Source organism: Phoca vitulina, unplaced genomic scaffold, assembly GCF_004348235.1.
Source record: "Phoca vitulina isolate PV1807 unplaced genomic scaffold, GSC_HSeal_1.0 scaffold4, whole genome shotgun sequence".
NCBI lineage: Eukaryota > Metazoa > Chordata > Mammalia > Carnivora > Phocidae > Phoca > Phoca vitulina.
The window spans coordinates 33809250-33830200 of NW_022589707.1; the positions used below are offsets into that span (position 1 = coordinate 33809250).

The 20951-nt window shown below is 43.6% G+C and overlaps 1 protein-coding gene across 1 annotated transcript in view; it reads left to right on the forward strand.

Annotated features, from left to right (window-relative positions):
• The window catches only part of AOAH (acyloxyacyl hydrolase), a 166594-nt gene that overhangs the window by 54840 nt on the left and 90803 nt on the right, over nucleotides 1-20951 (forward strand). Inside the window, exons 5-7 of the mRNA XM_032401770.1 lie at nucleotides 8794-8853; nucleotides 14061-14131; nucleotides 20086-20146. Of these exons, the coding sequence (XP_032257661.1) occupies nucleotides 8794-8853; nucleotides 14061-14131; nucleotides 20086-20146 (192 nt within the window). The remainder of the gene's footprint in view (nucleotides 1-8793; nucleotides 8854-14060; nucleotides 14132-20085; nucleotides 20147-20951) is intronic.

A 20951-nucleotide genomic window follows, 5' to 3' on the forward strand; every position in this document is an offset into this window, starting at 1 on the left:
AAAGGCTTTAAATATCAGAGACCACTAAATTAAATTGCTCCCAGAAGACTTGAAGTCTTAAAACACTAACAGAACCGAGGAAAGCATTAAGCCCTGTGCTTGGATATACAGTCTACTGTTCAATCTTTTCTCTGGGCATTTCGAGGTATCTCAAGAGAGATACCATGTTGTATTTTGGTGTAAGCCCATATTTGGAATCTTGGAGAATTTATCTACTTAGACTTGCTTAGAGTCTAATTTGGAGGTCAGTTAACTCATAGAGATCTTTGAAATCTTCAAAATAGAGCAGTAATAATGCAAATTTAAGTTACCGTTTCCTCTAAGTAGAAGAAATCAAATGATTCCAAGAAAGATACTTATATGGTATTCAAGATTTGAAGATGTTTCTTGCCTACTTTGGAAAAGTTTAAAAAAATGATTATTTCTTTCCTGATAATATGCTTCTTTCTTCCCTTAGCTCAAGAAAAGCTAATGACTCTAGTGAATTCTAACTGTTCAAAAAGATACTTCAAATTTCGAGGTTTTTTTTTTAAAGATTTCATTTATTTATTTGACAAAGAGAGAGCACACAGGGGGAGAGGCAGGCAGGGGGAGAGGCAGGCAGAGGGAGAAGCAGGCTCCCCGCTGAGCAAGGAGGACCCTGGGATCATGACCTGAGCTGAAGGCAGATGCTTGACTGACTGAGCCACCCAGGCATCCCCTGAAGTTTTAATCAGTGGTCTCCCAATATCCACTCTTGGCCCTTGTCTTCACCTAAAATAGTCACCCACATCAGAACTCAGTTCTGAAGTCATTTCCTCTAAGAAGCTTTTCCTGACACCCCAACTTCCTTGCCTTTCATCATATCCCCTCCTTCCAGACGTATTACAATTGTAATTAACAATTGCACAATAAGCTAAATAATTATACAATTATTATTTAACATCTGTTCCTTCTGTTAAGGTATAAACTCCATGAGAACAGATAACCCAGCTATTTTATCCCCCAAGTAAATGCTGTTATGTGTGATTTCCCCAGAGCCCAGCACAATTCACCAATTTCCCCAGAGCCCAGCACAATTCACTTACTTATTAATCAGTAAGTATTTGTTGAATGAATAGTGGACCCAAAGAGGTCCACATCCTAATCCCCAGAACCTGTGAATGTTACCTTCCATGGAAAACGGACTTTGCAGGTGTGATTAAGTTAAAGATCTAGATGGGGAAACTATCCTGGATCATCTGGATGAGCCTGACATAATCAAAAGCATCCTTATAAGAGAGAGGCAGGAGGATCAGAATGTGAGAAGAAGATATGGCAACAGAGACAGAGTGATGAGGCCAACAGCCAAGAAGTGGGTGCAGCCACGAAACACCGAAGAGGCAAAAAATGGATTCCCCCTGAAACTACAACTGTTAGCCCAGCTGACACCTCGTTTTCGCCTCCTAAGACTCATTTTAGACTTTGGACTTCCTCCGAAACTGTGACGTAATAAATTTGTGTTGTCTGAAGCCACTATGTTTGTGGTAATTTGTTACGGCCACAATAGGAAACTAACACAGATTAATTGTGAAACACTGGACAAGACTGATCTAGCAACCTGAATGCAAAAAAGATAATAATAATAATAAATAACAACAACAACAAATAGAATATTATGTTGCAAAACAGTTGGCCTAAAACAACCCAGTGACTGACCGAACCACACTCACCATCTAACTAACCCAGTTATTTGCCAGAAATCCTGTGTTTAAAGAGTAGGACAATCTCTGGTAATAAGAATAGCCCATAGAGTCTGGCCCTGGAGAACTTCTACACATGCACAGACTCTAGGGAAGAAACAGTCAAAATGTAACAACGGTGCTGGTTGTGAAGCCTTGGACAATTTTAGCAGCACTGGCTCTTGGACTTCTCATCTCTAAAGTGGAATTAAGAACTGTTAATTCCTCCCCTGCTGTCGGTATAAGGTGAAGAGATACAGCATATACAATGCCTGGGACAGACCTGGACGCATCAAAGAACCTCTGTATGTGTGCAATGATGGTGGTGCGGCGGTAAAGTCGATGGATAACGTCAGACAAAAGAGCGGAAGGGGAATGGTGCTGTTTAAAACAATGCTTTTTAAAAAGGTGCTGTTTGGGGAGAAGGATTAGGGTAGTATGATTAAATACATTAATGATACTAATAGCTCCACAATGCAGAATTAGCCCAAGAGAAGGAAAGAAAAAAATTTAGCTAATGGTAAAATACGTTTGAAGAAGAGAGATTCAGTGATAAAAGGGAATGCATTTAAAGATAGTGGCTTTTTTCTTTCATATTTCCCTCCCTCCCTCCCTCCCTCCCTCCCTTTCTTCCTTCTTTCTTGTCCCTGGAAGAAGAAAGTGGCATGAACTGACTTCATTTTTTTCCACACAGCTAAGAATCATAAATGCCCTTTAGAGCTGGGTGTTGTTGGAACATGAAAATCAAATTGGGCTTTGGTACATCTCATCCTACATGTTGGAAAATCACCACTGTAGGATACGGTGGAATATAGATACAATAACAGATGAGCAGATCCCACCCAAAGGCCAGGCATGCCAGGATTTGATAAAACCTTACAAGCAGAGGAGCTTCCCACCTTTGTCTTTCTACTTAATGGAAGTCACCTCAAAGCAGTTTTCCCCCTTTCTCTTGGCTCTTGTAGTCTGTCTTACACTGGAGTTATTATGCGCTTACTACCTCCAGTGGGCAGTCAAGTCCCTGGAGATAGTTTCTCTCAAATCTTGCTCCATTTGTGAATAAACTTATACCATTAAATTTGAGGGTGTGGAAAAAACCTGCCCTAATAAAGTCCTAGAAAAGATCCAAGTAGATCAGTGATCTTCCCCCACTCTCAACCTCCTCCACCCGCATACGTGCCTGCTCTTCGACAATAAAAAAACACGCATCTGAAATCATCATTTCACTTCCCAAGGGGCTTTCTCCTTTGTGGGTACCTGCCATTGCTGTCAGGAGTGTGAAGTGAACAAAAGGCACTTTCTGTAATTTTTAAATCTACCTGCTGCTATAATTGATAGCAGAGAACGCAATCGCTAAAAATTGTTCACCGTAGAAACTCATGCCTAAAAATACTATTTCTCTTTACTTCTTTCACTCCTGAGTGTATCAGGATTTAATTATTTAACATCACAAAACCTGAGAAGGCCCAATTAATGAATGTGTCTTGTCCAATTCACCAATACTCCTAAAATGTCAGGAGAGATGATGTCGAGTTCTGGAGCATTCCCTGTACACTATATTATTTACATGCTTCCCCACCGTAGACAATACAGTACACTGTGCTTTGGCTGAAAGATTTGAATGTTTGGGAAATGCTTTTCTAAATAGTGCTTCTTACCACAAAGTGGCTGGAAGCCTTGAATATGCTAATGTGTGTTATGGCTCTCTCAGAGGAGCGTTTAGTTCACAGATTTCCCAAACTTTTTCAACTTAAAACAACAACAGTTTTCTTTTCTAGCACGCCTACTAACATCTCCCAGAGGGGGATTAAAAGCACAGGTTTTGTGCCCAAAGGGTGTGAACTGAATCTGGACTGTGCCACTCACTGGCTCTGTGACTTTGGACTTTATCCACTCTAAGACTCAGTTTACCCCATCTACAAAATAGGAATAATGGTAATTATTACTTAACACTTGCTACATTGTATTCTAATTACATTTTATTGCCAAGCCTCTCTCCCAGGTTATAAAACCCTTGATGAGAAGGAGTATGTCTCATTCACTATTACATCCCTAATATATAATTTGCCACCCGGCCTAGACAATCAGTGTTTGTGGAATGAATGAATAGAATGAATGAATGCACAAAGAAATGACTGACTGAATGACTCTTTCTCTCTCACGATCAGTCCTACACTGGCTACTGTGCTTGTACTTGCATTTCCACACAGGTGCATAGGTTGTTGCCATACAGATCCAGTTCTCTCCCCTGATCCTGTGATTCTTTGCATTAAACCATCCACACTCCATGTGAATTCCCCTTGCCATTCCCTTAAGTCCTGATGAAACCTTTGAAGTCATATTTTAATATTTCAGGCTTACTTTGTTCTTGGAAAGCAGTGTGGTCACGGTGGAAAAGGTGTTGGAATCTAGAGACTTGAGTACTACCAGCTCTGTTTGCAGAGTGGCCTGCTTACATTATGTAACCTCTCCGTTTTCCATTCAGAGTAGTTTTCAAGAGCATTGAAATACAACCTACAGGGGCGCCTGGGTGGCTCAGATGGTTGAGTGTCTGCTTTCAGCTCGGGTCATGATCCCGGGGTCCTGGGATTGAGCCCCATATCGGGCTCCTGGCTCAGCAGGGAGCCTGCTTCTCCCTCTGCCTCTGCCTCTCCTTCTCCCCCTGCTCATGCTCTATCTCTGTGCCTCAAATGAATAAATAAGATCTTTAAAAAAAAAATACAGCATACGTTTTTGTAGGCTGATGTTATAATTACTGTAATTTTTCCAGCTATGTGTTGGTGACGTAACAACTCAAAACCATCAATTGCTGTTAACACTAATGTCATGCTTACTATATGCAGGGCACTATTCCAAGTGCTGTCTTATTCAATATATACACACACACACATTATTATCATCCCCATTTTGCAGATGAGGAGAGTGAGTCTCAGAGTGCTTAAGTAACTTGCCCAAGGTCCCACAACTAGTGAATGGCAAAGCTAGGATTCAAACCCGCAAGCTCTCTGGAGTCCAAACTCATTTTAAATAGAAGATGATGATGGAGACCATGACCTAGCAATCAATACAACATTTAAATATCTTCCACTAAAGATTGGTAGTCACTGAACCTCTCCTCTTGTCCGAAGACTTTGGGCTGGTTCTGGTCTGGATGAATACTTAAATCATTCTAGACAGAAGTGTTCCACAAACTACCGTAGATATATGTTACTATGTACTATGATCAAGCAAAGGGTCGACCTCTACCCCTCTAGCAGCCTGCTGGGACACCGTGCCATATTGTCCTTGGAGTTTTCCAAGTTCATGAGTAAAGAAATACACTCTACATATCCATGGTTCTTGGGACTCTAAGCTCCCATGCTGAGGGCTTATCTCTCTGTAAGCCTGTGTGGGGGCCTCCTTGGCAATCCACTCATGAGAATGTTAAAGAGACCCTGAAGAGGATTTGAAGCTGGAATAAGGACACACTATAACCAGAGGGAGAAAGTAATGAGAAACTGGAAAGAGTCAACCACAGCAAATTGCAGATCAAATGAGCACTCCAGAGCCAAGTCCCTCGTTGTTGATGGAGAATCTGCTTATGCCTCCGATGATTGCACTAGCTGAGTCATAAACACCAGTGTCACTTCTGACCAGAAAGGGTTCATATCCAGCTCACTATCTATCCCGAAACTTTCTCTCAACCCCTGATTACAGTTGCGCCCTCCACTGAAGTCTCAGTTTTTTGGAGGATACAAGAGTGGTCCTCATACTTTAGAAGCACTGCCTTAAACACCAGATTGCCAACAGTGAAAGGTTACTGAACAGAGAGAGCAGTTATCTTCATTTGCACAGTGCTAACAATTTGCCCATTTGCCTGTCGTCACAACAAGCAAAAAATTAACTTTTCAACTATCTTTGTTTTTTTTTAATTTTTTTTAAAGATTTTATTTATTCATTTGAGACAGAGAGATACAGAGAGACAGAGCATGAGCAGGAGGAGAGGCAGACGGAGAGAAGCAGGCTTCCCGTTGAGCAGGGAGCCCGATGCGGGGCCCAATCCCAGGACCCTGGGATCATGACCTGAGCCGAGGGCAGACGCTTAACCACCTGAGCCACCCAGGCGCCCCTCCAAGTATCTTTGAATCCTTATATCCATTTTCTTCTGGGGACAAAAGATCAGGCCTGGTATCCAGATTCTCTTTTTTATGTTGGCATTTGTGCACTTGAACTATGGGAGCAAGTGGTGCTCTGGTCAAGCCAGGTCCTGGCGAACCTGCCCTCGGCCTTCCAGGGAGGGTGACAGAAACATTATCACACGTTGCACTGTGGGGATCAGAAGGCATTTGGTGCAGAACCTCGTCACTGGGCTTTTCGTTTGTTTGTTTTGCTTGCTTGTCTTTATCCCTCACCACACATGGGTCCCCTCAGAGAACCAAGCTGGATGAAACGCAAATTATTTCCCTCAAGGGGATCCAAGTGGCCTATCCTACAAAGACCCTGCCGATGCCTCTCTCCATCCTTCTCACTTCTGCTTGTTCTGCTCCTTCCTACTCTGTCTCCTCGGCAGCCCGGAAGCCCTGGGAGGGCAGGAATGTCTCTCCGCACCAGATCTCCGGGGTTCTCACTCTGCGTGCCTCTGCCGGGAGCATGATTTTGTTTCTTCGGGAAGAAACAGGGCAACATATGTTGAATTCTTTTTAAAAAGCATGTATTGCTGAATTTGTGCTCATTATTGAAAATTTAGAAAACACAAGAAAGAACCAAAAGGAAAAACGTTGTCACCCACAATTACCATGGCCTATTTCTTTGCAGGATTTCTGTTTCTGCACGTGTAGTATCTGGTAGCCTGTTTTCCTTGGTTAACATACTATCATAAATGTTTTCTTTTTATTTCCATATCCGTTGAGCACCTAGTATGTAGCAAGGACTGTACTGGGCCCTTCAGGTGCTTGAGCTGGATTTTAGAATGAAAGGGGTATTTCCAAGCAGAGAAGCAGTGGGTACGTGATTAAGGCAGGGGAGCACCAACATCATGTTACAGTGTTGTGGAGAATGAGTTTTAGGCTAATGAGAGCAGCCAAAAAGGGCACCATGACAGAAATTTGCGCCTAGATCTAGTTTCTTATAATGACCCTGCCAGAGAGGCTTACTTACCAGAGAGTTTCCAGGATTTGTGAGAATTTCCAAAAAAAGCCAAAATTGCATTCACAGATCTAGGTTCTTAAAGTGAGGATTATAATGAACTGTTTGGGGGCTGTTGTCAGCCAATCAGACTGGACACTGGGTGTGGTGTTGGAGCCCAGTCTACAGGTGCCCCTGAGGCTGTACCATGACTTTGGCCCGTTTGTGGACTGATCATAGGAAGGCTGGGAGTCCTCGGGAGAGGCTGTATGGCCAGGCCCGTGGTGGGGACACTCAAGGGCTCAGGGACATGATTGTTCACCAACTGGCACATTCATGTTTCAGTGTTTTAAGAAACACACACCGTACAAGGGCATCCTGGCGACCAGACTGACCTGGAGAGCAGCTTTTCTTCTCGAGTTGCTAACATGCACTCTTAGATGTCAGCGGTCCTGCTGCCTCTGACACAAGAGGGTTGTCATCCTTTGAATTTGAGCTGGAGGAGTGTGATTTGGGGCAGAAGCCAGGCAGAGGGTTTCAGAGCCAGCCCGTAGAGGGCAAGCTGTGGCTGGCTCTGCTCTCCTCCTTCCTAAAGCACCTGCCAGAAAATTGGCTCCAACCCAAGCTCACACTGAGCGGCCACTCCTCCACCCATGTTCACTCAACATGGCTGAGGTCTTCAGAATAGCACAGAGCTCCATAATGGAGGAAGGCATCTCCCTGGGGCGGGGGGGGGGGAGGCGAAGAACACACGTCTTGAACGTCTGTTAGCAGCAGTGGTCACATCTCCCAGGAGGCCTCTCCTGCTGACCACCAGCTCCGAAGTCCCATTCCCGTACCCTTTCTTTCTGCTTAAATGCGGGGACAATGTTCTCAGTTTCCTGGAATGAGAACTATGGCACTCTCTCACAATCCCAGCTTCCCTACTGATTTGCGTGAGGGAAAATTTGGGGCTGAAACAGAAATTTTCCAGCCAACCCATCAATTATTAAGCTGGGGGTTTACATGAATGATGTTCTGTCATCCTCACGGCACCCTTGTGAGGTGGATATCATCCCCATGTTACAGACGATAAAAATAGGGCTTGCTTATATGTTACGGAAGTAAGTCTGTGGATACTGAAGGGCTCAGAGTTTAACTTGCTCAAGGACACCCAGCTAATGCACAGCAGAGCTGGGGTTTGAACCCAGATGTGCAAACCATCACCCAGGCTCTCCTAGGTCTTACAGAGAGCAGCACGACGAAGAATGTGGCAGGGTCGGGGTATAAGGGGAGGACAAGAGATCTGGGAAGCAGTGCTGGGAGCAAATACTCCACACCCCCTTCCCCCAGGGTTACTTTCCTCCCAAACTGCCCACAAGTATACAAATACGGAATTCTGTAACAATAGTCATTGGTCATAATCACCTAACTCTTTATACTTGCCATGTGAACTAAGAAGATGCACGTGGATGCTCTAGCCATGGTTGAAAGAATGCGGATGTGGAACCAGAAGAGTTGGTGAATGGGAGATGGGGTGTTACCTTGTATGGGAGCAGTCACTACTCAGGTGAGCTGTTGGCCACCTCCTGCCGTGGGGTTTCCAGACACAAGAAGGTACCTAGAGACCTCTGTGTAGCAGAGCAGGTGGGAAGGTAGAAGTTCAGAATGGGTCTCTGCCAGACCCTGGCTCTGCGATCTTCAGCCAGTTTCTTAGCTTTCCTGTATCTCAATTTCCTCATCTATAAAAAGGTCGACTCTCTCAGAGCTGTTGTGAAAATTAAATAAGATCCTGTTTGCAAAGTACTTAGCCCGGCATCTGGCACAGAGTAAATCCCTTAATAAAGAGTTATTAGCATGAAATTGCCTTCCTGTGAATTATTTTCTCACAAATTTATGGAATAATTTCTTTACTGCAAATTTACGGACTTTGAAGATTCTAACTTCAGAAAAGACATAGAAAGACAAGATGAGACACAAGCTGTAACGTTGTCTAACTTTGTTTTTATAGGAGCCGTGGAAATTTACACTAGAGAAGGCGAGACAGATTGTGAAGAAATCCCCAACTCTGGTAAGCAACGGATGAGAAGAATACCAGTGTTCCACTTGGTGCCTTCATCTTCCCCTTCCCCTGCTCTCACACCCCTAAGGCCAAGGGCTGCTCTGGATCCAAGCCCACAACATACCATAGCTGCAGTGAAGTTAACTAGGAAAGTGAGCCCCCCCCCCTTTTTCTCCTCCCTCTCTCGACAGCAGTGCTTCTCAAACTGGGCAGTACTGACATTTGGGGCTAGTTACTCTTTGGTTGTGGGCATTGTCCTGTACACTGGAAGGTATCGCAGCATCCCTGTCTTCTACCCACTAGATACCAGCAGCCGCATCACGCTTCCCCAGTCATGGCAATCAAAAACGTCTCCTGATGTTGCCAAATGTCCTCTGATACTCACAGGTGAGGACTGCTACTCTCTAGTAGACCATTTTGGAGGAGGCTCTATCCTCCTGCCCCTCCACTTTCTAAATATGTGACCTCAGGCTGAGCCTCGTTTTCCTGTCAGCAAGACAGAGACAGTGGTAGTGCTCCTTTGTCAAAGCATGGGTGTGAAGACCAAGAATGGATGCATGTCAAGTGCTTACCCAGCACTCAATCAGTACCATGTTTAGTTCAAATCAGTTATCACAGAGTCAAGTATTTGACTTAGGCTCTGGATGCAAATGAGCCCCAACTGAATAGGAAGCAGAAAAAGTAAACCTTCAAAGGACCAAGTCTCCCTCCATGCTAAAGATCCCAGCAATAAGGAAGGGTTCATCAGAGTTGAGAGGGCATGGCCTTCATCCTTGGCCTCTCTCTCATCACCCTGCTCATCATTCACCCTGATGCAGTACATTTAAGGTAATCTTGATTTGGCAGCACAGAAATAAGGAGGAGAAAAAGCCCTCGTGGCTCAGCTTGCCAGATTTAGCAAATAAAAATAGAGGAGACCAGTTAAATTTGAATTTCAGATAAACAATGAATAAATTTTTAGTATAAGTATGTTCAGTGCCATATTTTATCTGGCAACCCCACTTATGGGGGGCATATGGGTTTTGATGTACAAGGCTGGTGTGCAATGAATGGGCAATATTCAGGCATTTCTACACAATTAATTAATCACAATATCTGTGTTGCCAACCATTATTTAATTCAGTGAGTAATTCAAGACCAACAGTAGCAGGTTAGCTAATCTGCCAAAGCCATGGAACAAGAGACTGAAACACCACAGGAAACCCTTGACCACCTTCAGAACTCTAAACAATGCTAGAGAACAATACGATTCTTCATTCCTTCTTCTCCACATGCATCTAAAAATTTCTTCTTGGAGCATCGTTAACTCCACTAGCACAAACTGCCTTGGTATTAACTCAAAGGTTAATTAGGATTTTACAAGTTTTCATTTCTGTCATCAGAATTGCAAGCGTCATTCATGGGGCCTGATTCCGCTAATTCCTTGTGAGAAGCCAAAAAAAAAAAAAAAAAAAAAAAAATCTACCGAACAACAATACAAAACTCAAAAACCTCAAAAAAATTTATGTGCTCTCTAGATTAAAAATAATCAGAAAATGCAAATAAATGTCTCTGAGTTACTGCTCAGCTGATATTGGCAGCAATTAATTCCATTGTGATGCTCTAACTGCAGACTTAGCCAGGATGCAGAAAGAAGCACACAGTAGGTTGTATATTATTTCAGCACAGCCTGTCAAACTGGAGAAAAGTGAAGTATTGTCGAAGGGAATGTTCCAGAAAATATCTGCCTCTCAGTGAGGACCTGAGAGGCTCCTCATGGATCTGGCAGAAAACTGAGCATCTAAGGGTTTAGAGTACCTTGAGTTACGGAATCATTTTACTTAATTCTCACAAAAACTCATAGAAAATAGTGTATTTTTTTTATCAACCCTATTTTACAGACGAGAGGACTAAAGATCAGGTATGTTAAGTAATGTGCTCATTCCCCACAGCTAGTCAGGAGAAACCCATCATTTAAATCCAGATCCAGCTACATCCGAGTTCCTACCTTCTCCACTATGCCAATAGCTCTCAACCAGACCTCCTCAGCACTAAATTTCAGGAAGCACCATTCACATCACAGGCTATGTAGGTTAAAATTATGCAGAGCACGACCTGTGCAACTGTACCTGACATCCCTGATCAAAAACCTACCTACTTAATAGAATCATCTTCCCCAGTGCAATTAAACCCAAGTAAAATAATACATAGCAAGGGTTGAAAAGTACTTCACCATGCAGAAATTCAACTTCAGTTTGGCTGTGTATAGAAGAGTAGTTGTTCTCTCCCCTTTGACCTGTTTACCGCAGTCACCACATTTTTTCTTTATTCAACCCCTGTGTATTGTTCTGTTTTCATTTAACGTCCTGGTGTGTGGGAAAGCTCAGGATACAAGCAGAAACTGGTTCAAATAGATTGCTAAATGAAGATCCTGCGTGACTCCTGTACCCAGGGACAGCCCAGATTGAGACTTTCATTTAAATGGGATTACATGCCGCCAGGCGCAATATTTTAAAAACCATTGCTGAATCAATAACAGCCTACATTTTGCCTCTGTCTGGCAAAGTCCAAATTGAAAGGAAAGGGCTGGTAAACTGCAAGGGAGGACTTCTGCAACATTACTCTCTGTCTGTCTCATTTCTCTTTGCAAGTAAATGATAAGAGGTTAGTCTTTCCCATGCTATGTGATGAAAGGACTAGATAATTAGAACCTCTGTCTGAACAGGAGTTCTGCTTGGGGGGACGGGTTGTCCCTGGGCAAGCTACATCATCTATTGTCCACACCCTAGACCCAGTTTCTGCACAGTGAACGTCAGAGACAGCCGCAGCCTTCAGTTAAATCCTAACAGTGAACAGCTGTGCAATTATAATATTTAATTCTTTTGTACCTCTTGTGCAGTAATTATAAGGCTGTCCACATAAATTTTTTTGATGTGTTGGTTACATCAGTGTTAAAATCTACCTTGTCGTTAGGTTAATTAGACCAAGGCCTTCAGACTCAAATAAATATTCAAAGACGTAGCTCAAACATTCAAATGCAACCTGACTGAACTCAGAGTCTCAGAATGTGTCTGTATTTCTAAACTGCCACCAATGTTGTAGTATAATTTCATGCTGGTGTTTGTTTTATGGTGCGTCTACAGTGCTCATCTCAATCAGTTACCAGGTCCCTGGACTCAACCTTCTAAATATCCCTCCTTTGCACCACCATCCCCCTCCTCCCGCCTTACAACAGTGGTTCCCAATCAGTGGCAACTTTGTCCTCCCCACCCCTCCCCTGAGGACATCTGGCAATGTCTGGTGACATTTGGGGGCTGCTTGCATCTGAATGGCTAGATGCCACATATACTGCTAAACATCCTGCAAGGCACAGCACAGCCCCACAACAAAGACTTATTCAGCCCCAAATAGCACTAGTGCTGAGATTAGAAACCCCAGGATCAGGTCTCAGGATCTTTATCTGCCGACAGGTCTCTCTGCCCCAGCTCACCTCCTCCAGGCCACCCTCTCACCCCCAGGATAACTTTCTGAAATACAAATGTGATCCCGCTGCTTAACACCTTCAGTAATCCCCCACAGGATAGCACAACTTGCGGCATCTTAGGCTAGTCATGATGTCTCCTCCCCTCCGTGGTTCACCACGTCCTTGTGCTTTGCTACAACCCAGCCAGGGTGAAACATTCGGTGGCCCCCTGAGATGCCACACCTGTTCATACTCCCACAGCACCTCACTGGTGCTCCCTCTGTGAAGACCCAGGCTTCTCCCACTTCAGAGATCGCTCCAATAACCTGGGACCTTGATGAATCATAGATTCTGATTCAGCAGGTCTGCTGTGGGGCCTGAGACTCTGCGTTTCCAAAAGTTCCCAGACAACATCCATGCTCCTGGTTTGTGATCATGCTTTCATCAGCTAGGGCCTAGAGCAGTGGTTCCCAAACTTTAGTGAGCATCAGAATGACCTGGAGGCTCTGATTCCTGGGAGGCTCTGATTCCCAGGACCCACCCCAGGCTTTCCAATCCAGTAGATCAGGGTGGGGCTCACAAACTGCACCTGTAGCAAGTCTGTGGACCACACTTGGGGTCACAGAGCCTAGAACATCTGTCTCTTCCTTCCTGCCAGCATCCTTCCTATGTGACTTCAGGCTCATCTCCTGCCTCCTCCTCTGGATTCCTAGATAGCCGTGTTAATGCTGGGACCACTGCAGACCTCACAAAGCATGCTAAGAGCTGAGGTACTCCCCCCCTACACTCTACTAGACTGTAAGCTTGATGAGGACAAGGACAGCCTCTTCTGTCTCCATGTCTTGCATATGGACGGGGCTACCAATCAGGATTGTTCCTCTCATCCTAGAAAGTTGAGCAAACATCACAAAGGTTTGCTCAACTTTGATTCATAGCCTGAAAAGGAGGTTGCCTTGTTCTCCTCTGCCAGGATCAATGTATCACCAACACTACTGATCCAACTCATAGCCATCCGAAGGACTCTTTGGGCTGCCAAAAATCACCCATCTCTCCCCCTTCACTGATAAATGCTAGTTTCTAAATTTTCTACCTTGTTGTCTTTTTCTTTCTCTGGGGAAAGCATCATGGAAACCACAATCATTGTAAAAGTACCTCTCAGTAAAAAGCCAGGGCTTTTCATTTGTCACACAGCTAGAGTCTTACGGAAACTGCTCTCTGAAATCCCTTGCTCATGAAGCTTGAGGAGCTTCATCTGTACACCTTACCTGCCCCCACGGCATCCCCCAGGAAAGGGGACTTCCTCCTTCCTTCTTCCCAAGCCCTGGCCATGTCTCTCTTATTAGTCTTGACTTTCTCTCATTGTAGGCTGGGATTATTCTATTTGAATATGTTCTTTATGTCAAACACTTTCTCAAAGCCCTTGAGTACAAGGAGCGAGAAGAATGTTGTTGGCCAAGTGGAACAGACCACAGTGGGCCAGACCTTCTTGGAAAGAGGTGGTGCATGGGTGAAGGTGGGGATAGCAGGCAGCGCGAGGAAGGGAGAGCTGCAGGCTGAGGCCCCCACAAGAACAAAGGCACGGAGACAGAGTGAGGATGGAGTGTGAGGACAGAAACAAGAGGTAAATTTAGTTAAATGAGATGGCCCAGGTTCTGAAGGAAAGAGGCTCCTGAAATCCAGACTATGGAGCCAGCAGGAGAAGAAGGGCCTTTACAAGTTGCAGGACTATTCCTTGAACTAAGCAACTCCTTTTGTTATTTTTTTTCCTCTCCAGAAACATTCCAGAAGTAGTTCTGATGTTTGTTCCCTCCCATTTTTGGCCAAGATCTGTCAGAGGATTAAATCGTACGTATACTATTTCTACCTCCCTGAGCATTGGCATGAGATGGCACTGTTGGTTGTCCCTGTTTTCCAATGACTAAAATGATCATGATGTAAAAGTCATCTTCCCAAAGATGAAAGTGTTTGCTGCTCACGACTCATACCATGACTGGTACAGAAACTAAAAGACAAATGAGCTCTGCACAAATCATTTTGGAAAGCCACTGCATACCAGTATCTTTGAACCTCAAAGCCTGACTTATACCCTGGGCCGGCACGCAGGCTGCCGGTGAAACTTCTGGGCAGCTTGGTGCACACCCGTGCCACACATGGGGACAGCCCCTCCTTGCTGTGTAAGACACAGACAAGGTCAAGGTCGGTGCCTTGTCAGGAAAGGGAATCTGAGCATCTTTAGTCCAGGGCACTCAACGAGGCTGGAATGGGACCAATTTATTTCACAGAGCCCAACCCATTACCAAAAAACTCTGGCTCAGATATGTATAAACAGTGTTGCCAATATGGAGACACTGTCCCAAATTCCCAGGACCTCCCATCTCCATTTTAAATCCCATACCCCAGCTCTACTCTGAGTCTGGGGTTATGCTGGGTGTCATGATCACTGTCCATGGCATTAAAGGATGGAAAGGTGTGCCAAGAGGGACACTGGACCAAGAGGCAAAATAGCACAGGCTCTACCTTGCACTTGGCCACTTCCCATGTGACTGTGGCTGCTGTGGGTGCCACACGTGGAATGTTCGAACCTGTCCACATCAGTTCTCCCAACAACTCCGTGAGATATTACTCCATTTCACAGTGAAGGACACTGAGTCTTAAAGAAATCACTTCTCCCAGGCTGCCAGGTGTGTCTGGTGGGTCTAGCTCTCCTTGCGAGGGCTTGGAGGTGATTCAGGCTGCGCATGTGGACTCAGGACAGCTGTAATAACATACCTACAAGCTGGGTGGCTTAGAAGAACAGAAATGTATCCTCTCCCCCTTCTGGAGGCTGGAAGTCTGAAAGCAAGATGCTGGCAGGGTTCCTCTGAGACTCTGCTCTCTCTGAGAGTGTCTCTGACGTTCCGGGTCAACTCTTAGCTTCTGGCGGTAGCCGGCCATCTTTGTTGTTGCTCGGTTTGTAGCTGCAACACTCCAGTCTCTGCCTCCAGCCTCCTCCGTGCTGTCTTCCCTGTGTGTCTGTCTTTTCCTTTTATAAGAACACCAGTCGTGTTGGATCAGGGCCCAGTCTAATGGCCTCATCTTAACTTTGTAACATCTGCAAAGACCCTATTTCCAAAAAAGGTCACATTCATAGGACTGGGGGTTAGAACTTCAACATGACTTCTTGTGAACACAATCCAACCCATACGAAGAGGCACTTTTCCTACATTCCTCCATCCTTCATCTCATGAGTTTCATGGGAGCTCAATCCACTAAACATCTCCTGTCTGCTGTGAAAGCTTCTCAGGAGAGGAGACTATCTTCTGACCTACACTCAAAGCCTCTTGGAGATCCAAGAGTTTTAAAACTTCCTGGTTCATCTGCCCACGTGAGCTCCCGTAAGCCAGCTGTGCAAAGTGCTGACCTGGGTCCCAGAAACAGGATCAACACCAGTTTTCATGAATAGGCTGGACAAAGACTACCAGGACATGGGGAGCAGAGGGGAAATAGACATGAAAGAAGATGCTGGAAGGCTGAGATGCAGGCAGCTCCCCAGGCCCCCAATCATTTCATCATGCCTAGCTCTTACTGAATTGAGACACCTGCCCCTCCTTGCTGAAAGCATCATTGCATTTTCTGTGTCAAACATGGGCCAGCAGGACCCAAAGTGACAACTCTTCAACTGAACCACCTTTGAAAAATTGAATTCAAGAGCATCTGTGACCAGGGATTTTCCTGGCACTATTTAAAAGGGAAATTTTTCTTTTATGAAAAAGCAAAAGCAGTGTGTTTTTTTCTTCTTTCTAAAAAAATCATTGTGCTTTGAGTATAATTTGCATCAGATCACAATTTATTCAGTGCTTTATGGTTTACAGAGCACATTTAAATGCAGCTTCATTTATTCTTCAAAACAACCTGTGGCTTAGTAATAATAACAATAACTAAGTTATCTGGTAATGTCTATGCACTAGGAACTCTTGTCAATGCAACCCTACATGGCAGATGGCATTATTGTCTCCTTTCTAAAGAGGTAAAGTCTTTTGCCCAAGGCCGTGGTGCTAGTAATAGATAAATCCGACCTTTGAACCCAGCAGCCTGGTTGCAAAAGCCAGGCTCAGAGCCTCTCAATTGTCTGTCCCTTGACTCTTCGCCCCACTTTTGGATGACCAAGTAGGTTCTAGTTCATTGAATGTCTGACCCCCTAAGCACAGTCAGCAGGTGGTAGAGACAAGACCTATGTGTCTTCTATTACATAATCCTTCAATAAAATCCCTTCCAGTGGGAATGCTTTTCCTGTTCTGTGCTTCTCCTGCCGCATCCTGTTTGGTCTAACGCCTTCACAGTAGAGTGAAGGTGTCCCACCGTGGGTAGTTTTCCAGCTCCCTGCTACCAGGTGTTTGGCCAGCCCTCCATACCCCGAGCTCACCGGTGCCTGCTCCTGCACCCTGTTCTTCTATGGCCTCTCCGCATCAGGATCCCATACCACCCACCGCTCTTAGAGGGTGGGGACACCATTTCTTAGTAAACCTTTTATCCTTGTACTTAACACATTGCTTCGAATTAGTAGGGACTCAGTGAAGAAACAAGAGAATAAATAAAGAAAAGGCACTATTTTACTAGAAAAGAAATGTATAGGGTACTAAGCTACTACCATAGGGCACTCAAGTTTTTTGTTCTTTTTTTATTTTGTGCTGGTCAGAATTCACAGTGCCTGTGCACTGTTTTTTATTGTAACAATGGTAAGTCAAGAGAGTCCCCTCTTAATAATCTCTTCTTGTTATTTAATTTCCATATGCATAAACCCGCATATGGATCATTTCACATAAAGGCATACAGACTATCCTAGCCTATGTTAATTACTTTTAGTTCATCATTCTTTTCTTTTCTTTTCTTTTTCCTTGTTCCTTCTTCCCCATGACCTACTCCTTCCAATGACATTGGTCCCTGTCCCTGCCACCAAGGTGAGCTCGGGTGTATTCTTTCCTGGTTTTCTCTGCTCTCATTTCATCTTACAGAGATGCATCTAACACATCCACATGCATATGAAACAGACCCATTCCCAGCCCTGGAGTGCTGCCTGGGACTCAAATGTGAGACAGCTACACATGGAAACTTTAGTCTCCCTAGTTTTCTTTTGTTGTAATGCCCCAGTTTCATGAAATAATTTTAGGGAGTTTGAACTTGAATAGCTGTTCTATTATGTAATGAATAACATTCACCTGCAATTACAATTGCTCACTGGATCAAGCCCGCTAGCTTGACTACTGGTAGTCATAGAGCAATGGCTCTATTGGAAATATATTTTATATTCATCCCCAAGCAGGTGATTAGCTGCGCTGGCCAACAAGATAACTGGGTAGAACATTGTGTGCCTGGAAATCCGCAAATCTGAAGAGGGTACATGGATTGGATTTGGGATTGTTCCAGAAACTAAAATGCCATAGGACCAAATACCTGACTCCTGTTTGCCCGGCCCTAGAAATCATCCTTGGAATAACTGTTACCATTGCACAAAATAATAGAAAGAGCTAATGTTTTGTGAGTGTTTACCACATGCTTGGCATAGGTCTTTATGCTTCCCATGGAGGAACCAACTTAGTCTTTACAACAGCCCTAGGAAGCGGGTACTAATATTGGCCCCATTTTACAAATGAAGAAGCAGAGGTACAAAAGATTAAATAATCTGCCTAAGGTTATACAGCAAGTAGACAGCAGACTTGGGATTCAAACCCAGAGAGTCTAATTTCAGAACCCAGAGCTATGTTAAGAGGCTTCTCATGATTTTCTTTCCTACTAGAACATTCTTCACCCAATTACATGCCTTGAAAATGCTTTCTCATCCTTTAAATTTAAACTTAAGATTACCTTCTTCCTGGTATAGCATTAGAAGTGTTTTCGCTCATGGTGCACAACCCTTTACAGCATTTTCTCCGTAGCACTGTAGTTGCCTATTGATGAGTTGTTTGCCCCCATGAAGCTCCTCTAGCACTGGAATGTATCTTATATTCATCCCTAATATCTAACATGGTGTCTGGCACACAGCAGGGATTCCAGAAATGCATGTGGAATGAATGAATGAATGAATGAATGAATGTATGTTTCAGCATACAACTAGACATTTATAAGGTACATGAAGTATCAGATTTAGATACAATTTGGCAGAAGTAATGTTAATAAACATCAACAATATCTTATCTACAACCTTGGAGGCAGATGTGATCAGGAATTCAGAATTTTCCAGATTTTAAGAAAATCAACATATGGTGACCATAGATCACCTAACACTCTCAGTACCTTCTGATCAAACACATTTATATTTCAGCAGTGAAATGTATAAATATTCACACTAAGTAGGGTAAAGCTGATGAATTGCCTTATATCGGTTCAGATCTAGTTTTACCACCAAATGAATTTTCTGCAAAGTTAAACAACAACTCAGTTTTTAGCACTCTGGTTTGGAGACTATGAATAAGGGATTGTGGAGTTTATGTAAATTGTAGTTTATGCTACTTTGGATGACCAATCTACTGTACTGTGTCTAGAATGTATGGTTTGGGTTAGTTACTTTGAGCCTTTAAAATAAGCAGATCTTCATGGGCTTATTAATTTGCTTCATCTGTTCATTAATTCATCTGCTTCATTTGTTCATTAATTTAATGAACTCACTTTCCAGTTCTAGAGACAAACTCCCATCATTGTTCCTTCAAACTCCCATCCTCAGGATGGCAAGGGTGGGGGATAGCTTTGGAGTACTAGGTGGGACTTTTCACCTAGCACCTTTTCCAGGCTGAAAATATAATTGTTTGGGTCTGTACCCTGTGTGTGTGTGTGTTGTGTGTGTGTGTGTCTTTCCTCCTTTTCTCACCTAGAAAACTACACTGGTTGTCCAAGAGGTCAAATATGTACATGGGGGGAAACTACCTAGTTTTATAGGAGAGCCATCCCCGGAGAAGCTTATTACCTAGACTTCTGGTGGGTCCACCATCCCAGAGTTAGTAAGACAGGTTCAGAGACACCAGTTAGGCTCCATGCTGGCTCTTACTGAATCCATTTGCCTTCAGGCTCTCACAACTGCTGGAATGCTCTTGATTCAAAAGACCATTTAATAAATCCTGTAAAGGTTCATGTTACTCTCTACATTCTAGGCTCTGAAAATAGCCTCAACCTGCCATATGATGGCACTAGCCTGCTACCCCATAAGAGATTTTCTTAGAGGGAAAGCAGTGTTTGCCATGCAGGAGCTGGGAAAAGTTTGGTAGTGAGGACACAGGGAGAGAGCCTCCCTTGAGGGAGGGGTCTGTGGCTTTAGCATGTATTTGCTTGGTCATCAGTCACATCTGAGTCTTTGGTTTTCCAGGCTCATGAATGGGAATGAACGTTGCCAGCTCAAGTGCCTCAAGATTCTTAGAGTTAGTGGTTTAAAAGAGTAGATTTTAAGAAAAGACTTCCATCACAGAATGTGTAAAATGGCACAAATTCAATCTGTAGTGCTGAGTTCATTGGACCAAAAATGCAGTTTCCTTCTTTTCTGGGCATCTCAACATCAATATCCTATGTTCTCTAAAATGTTGATGTGATTATTTCACTTCCCCATATGGGCCAGATTAATATCAGAGAGAAAATAGTTCTAATTAGGTGGAGAGCAGAGATTGGCAAAGTTTGGCTGGCACTCTTCCATACCGTGGAGGCGCTTCATTTTATTTTTAGAACGGACTTCTATCACATATACTCAACATAGCTGTATCTGAAATGTCTCTGTTTGTTTTCACAAACAGTTTCTTTTTTTTCTTAGCTCACCAGCTGTTTTGTTTTCTTTTTTCTAGAGCTGTAGAAAATTCTGTGCCATTCAAAGATGGAGATTCAGACAAATACAGCATTTTCCCAGTAAGTATTGTTAAGAGTAACCAGATGTTCACTAAATATTGCATCGCTTTCTACAAATATCTTTCCTTTAGTGAGACAAGACTGAATTCCATTTGAATGTATTAATAATTTGATAATACACTATTCCATGATTTTTATGGACTTTTTGGCATCTTAATAATACACGAACCGTCAGAGTGGGTCTTTAGGCCGAGACTGTTTTTGTTTCCTGAAGCCATTCCCAGCTGGGTATTTCAGTTATCTGAAGGTGTTGAGAATTATTTTGGAAATTCTTAAACCTACTTTTAGAGTGTGTGTGTGTGTTGTGTTTATGTGTATGCACATGTTTGATTTAGAGCAGTAAGATGTCAGGATGTTCTCTGCAAAAATCAAACAAGCAAGTGGCAGATGTAACTCCCCAAAGTTGGTGGGATCTCAGATATTCAACCTGGGAATGGGGGAAATAAAAACATTGTTTGGTATTATCATGACTCTTGATTCTTTCAAATCAAGGATCAAGACAGTTCAATCATATAATAAATCCACATAATTAGCCAGTTTTGCTAGAGACTTTTAAATTATCCAGTACAATGAGTAATCATTTGACCAAATAAACCAATTGTTTTGGAGGCTAAGAAGATTGATGACTAATAAAGTTCAGAGAGTTCAGGAACATTTGTGGAAGTGTACACACACACACACACACACACACAGATGCGTACAGCATGTGTGCACATGACCACACGTGTGAGTGCACACAGGCCCACATACCTACACACTCACATGCATACACTCCCATGCACCCACACACCCAACAGCACATATA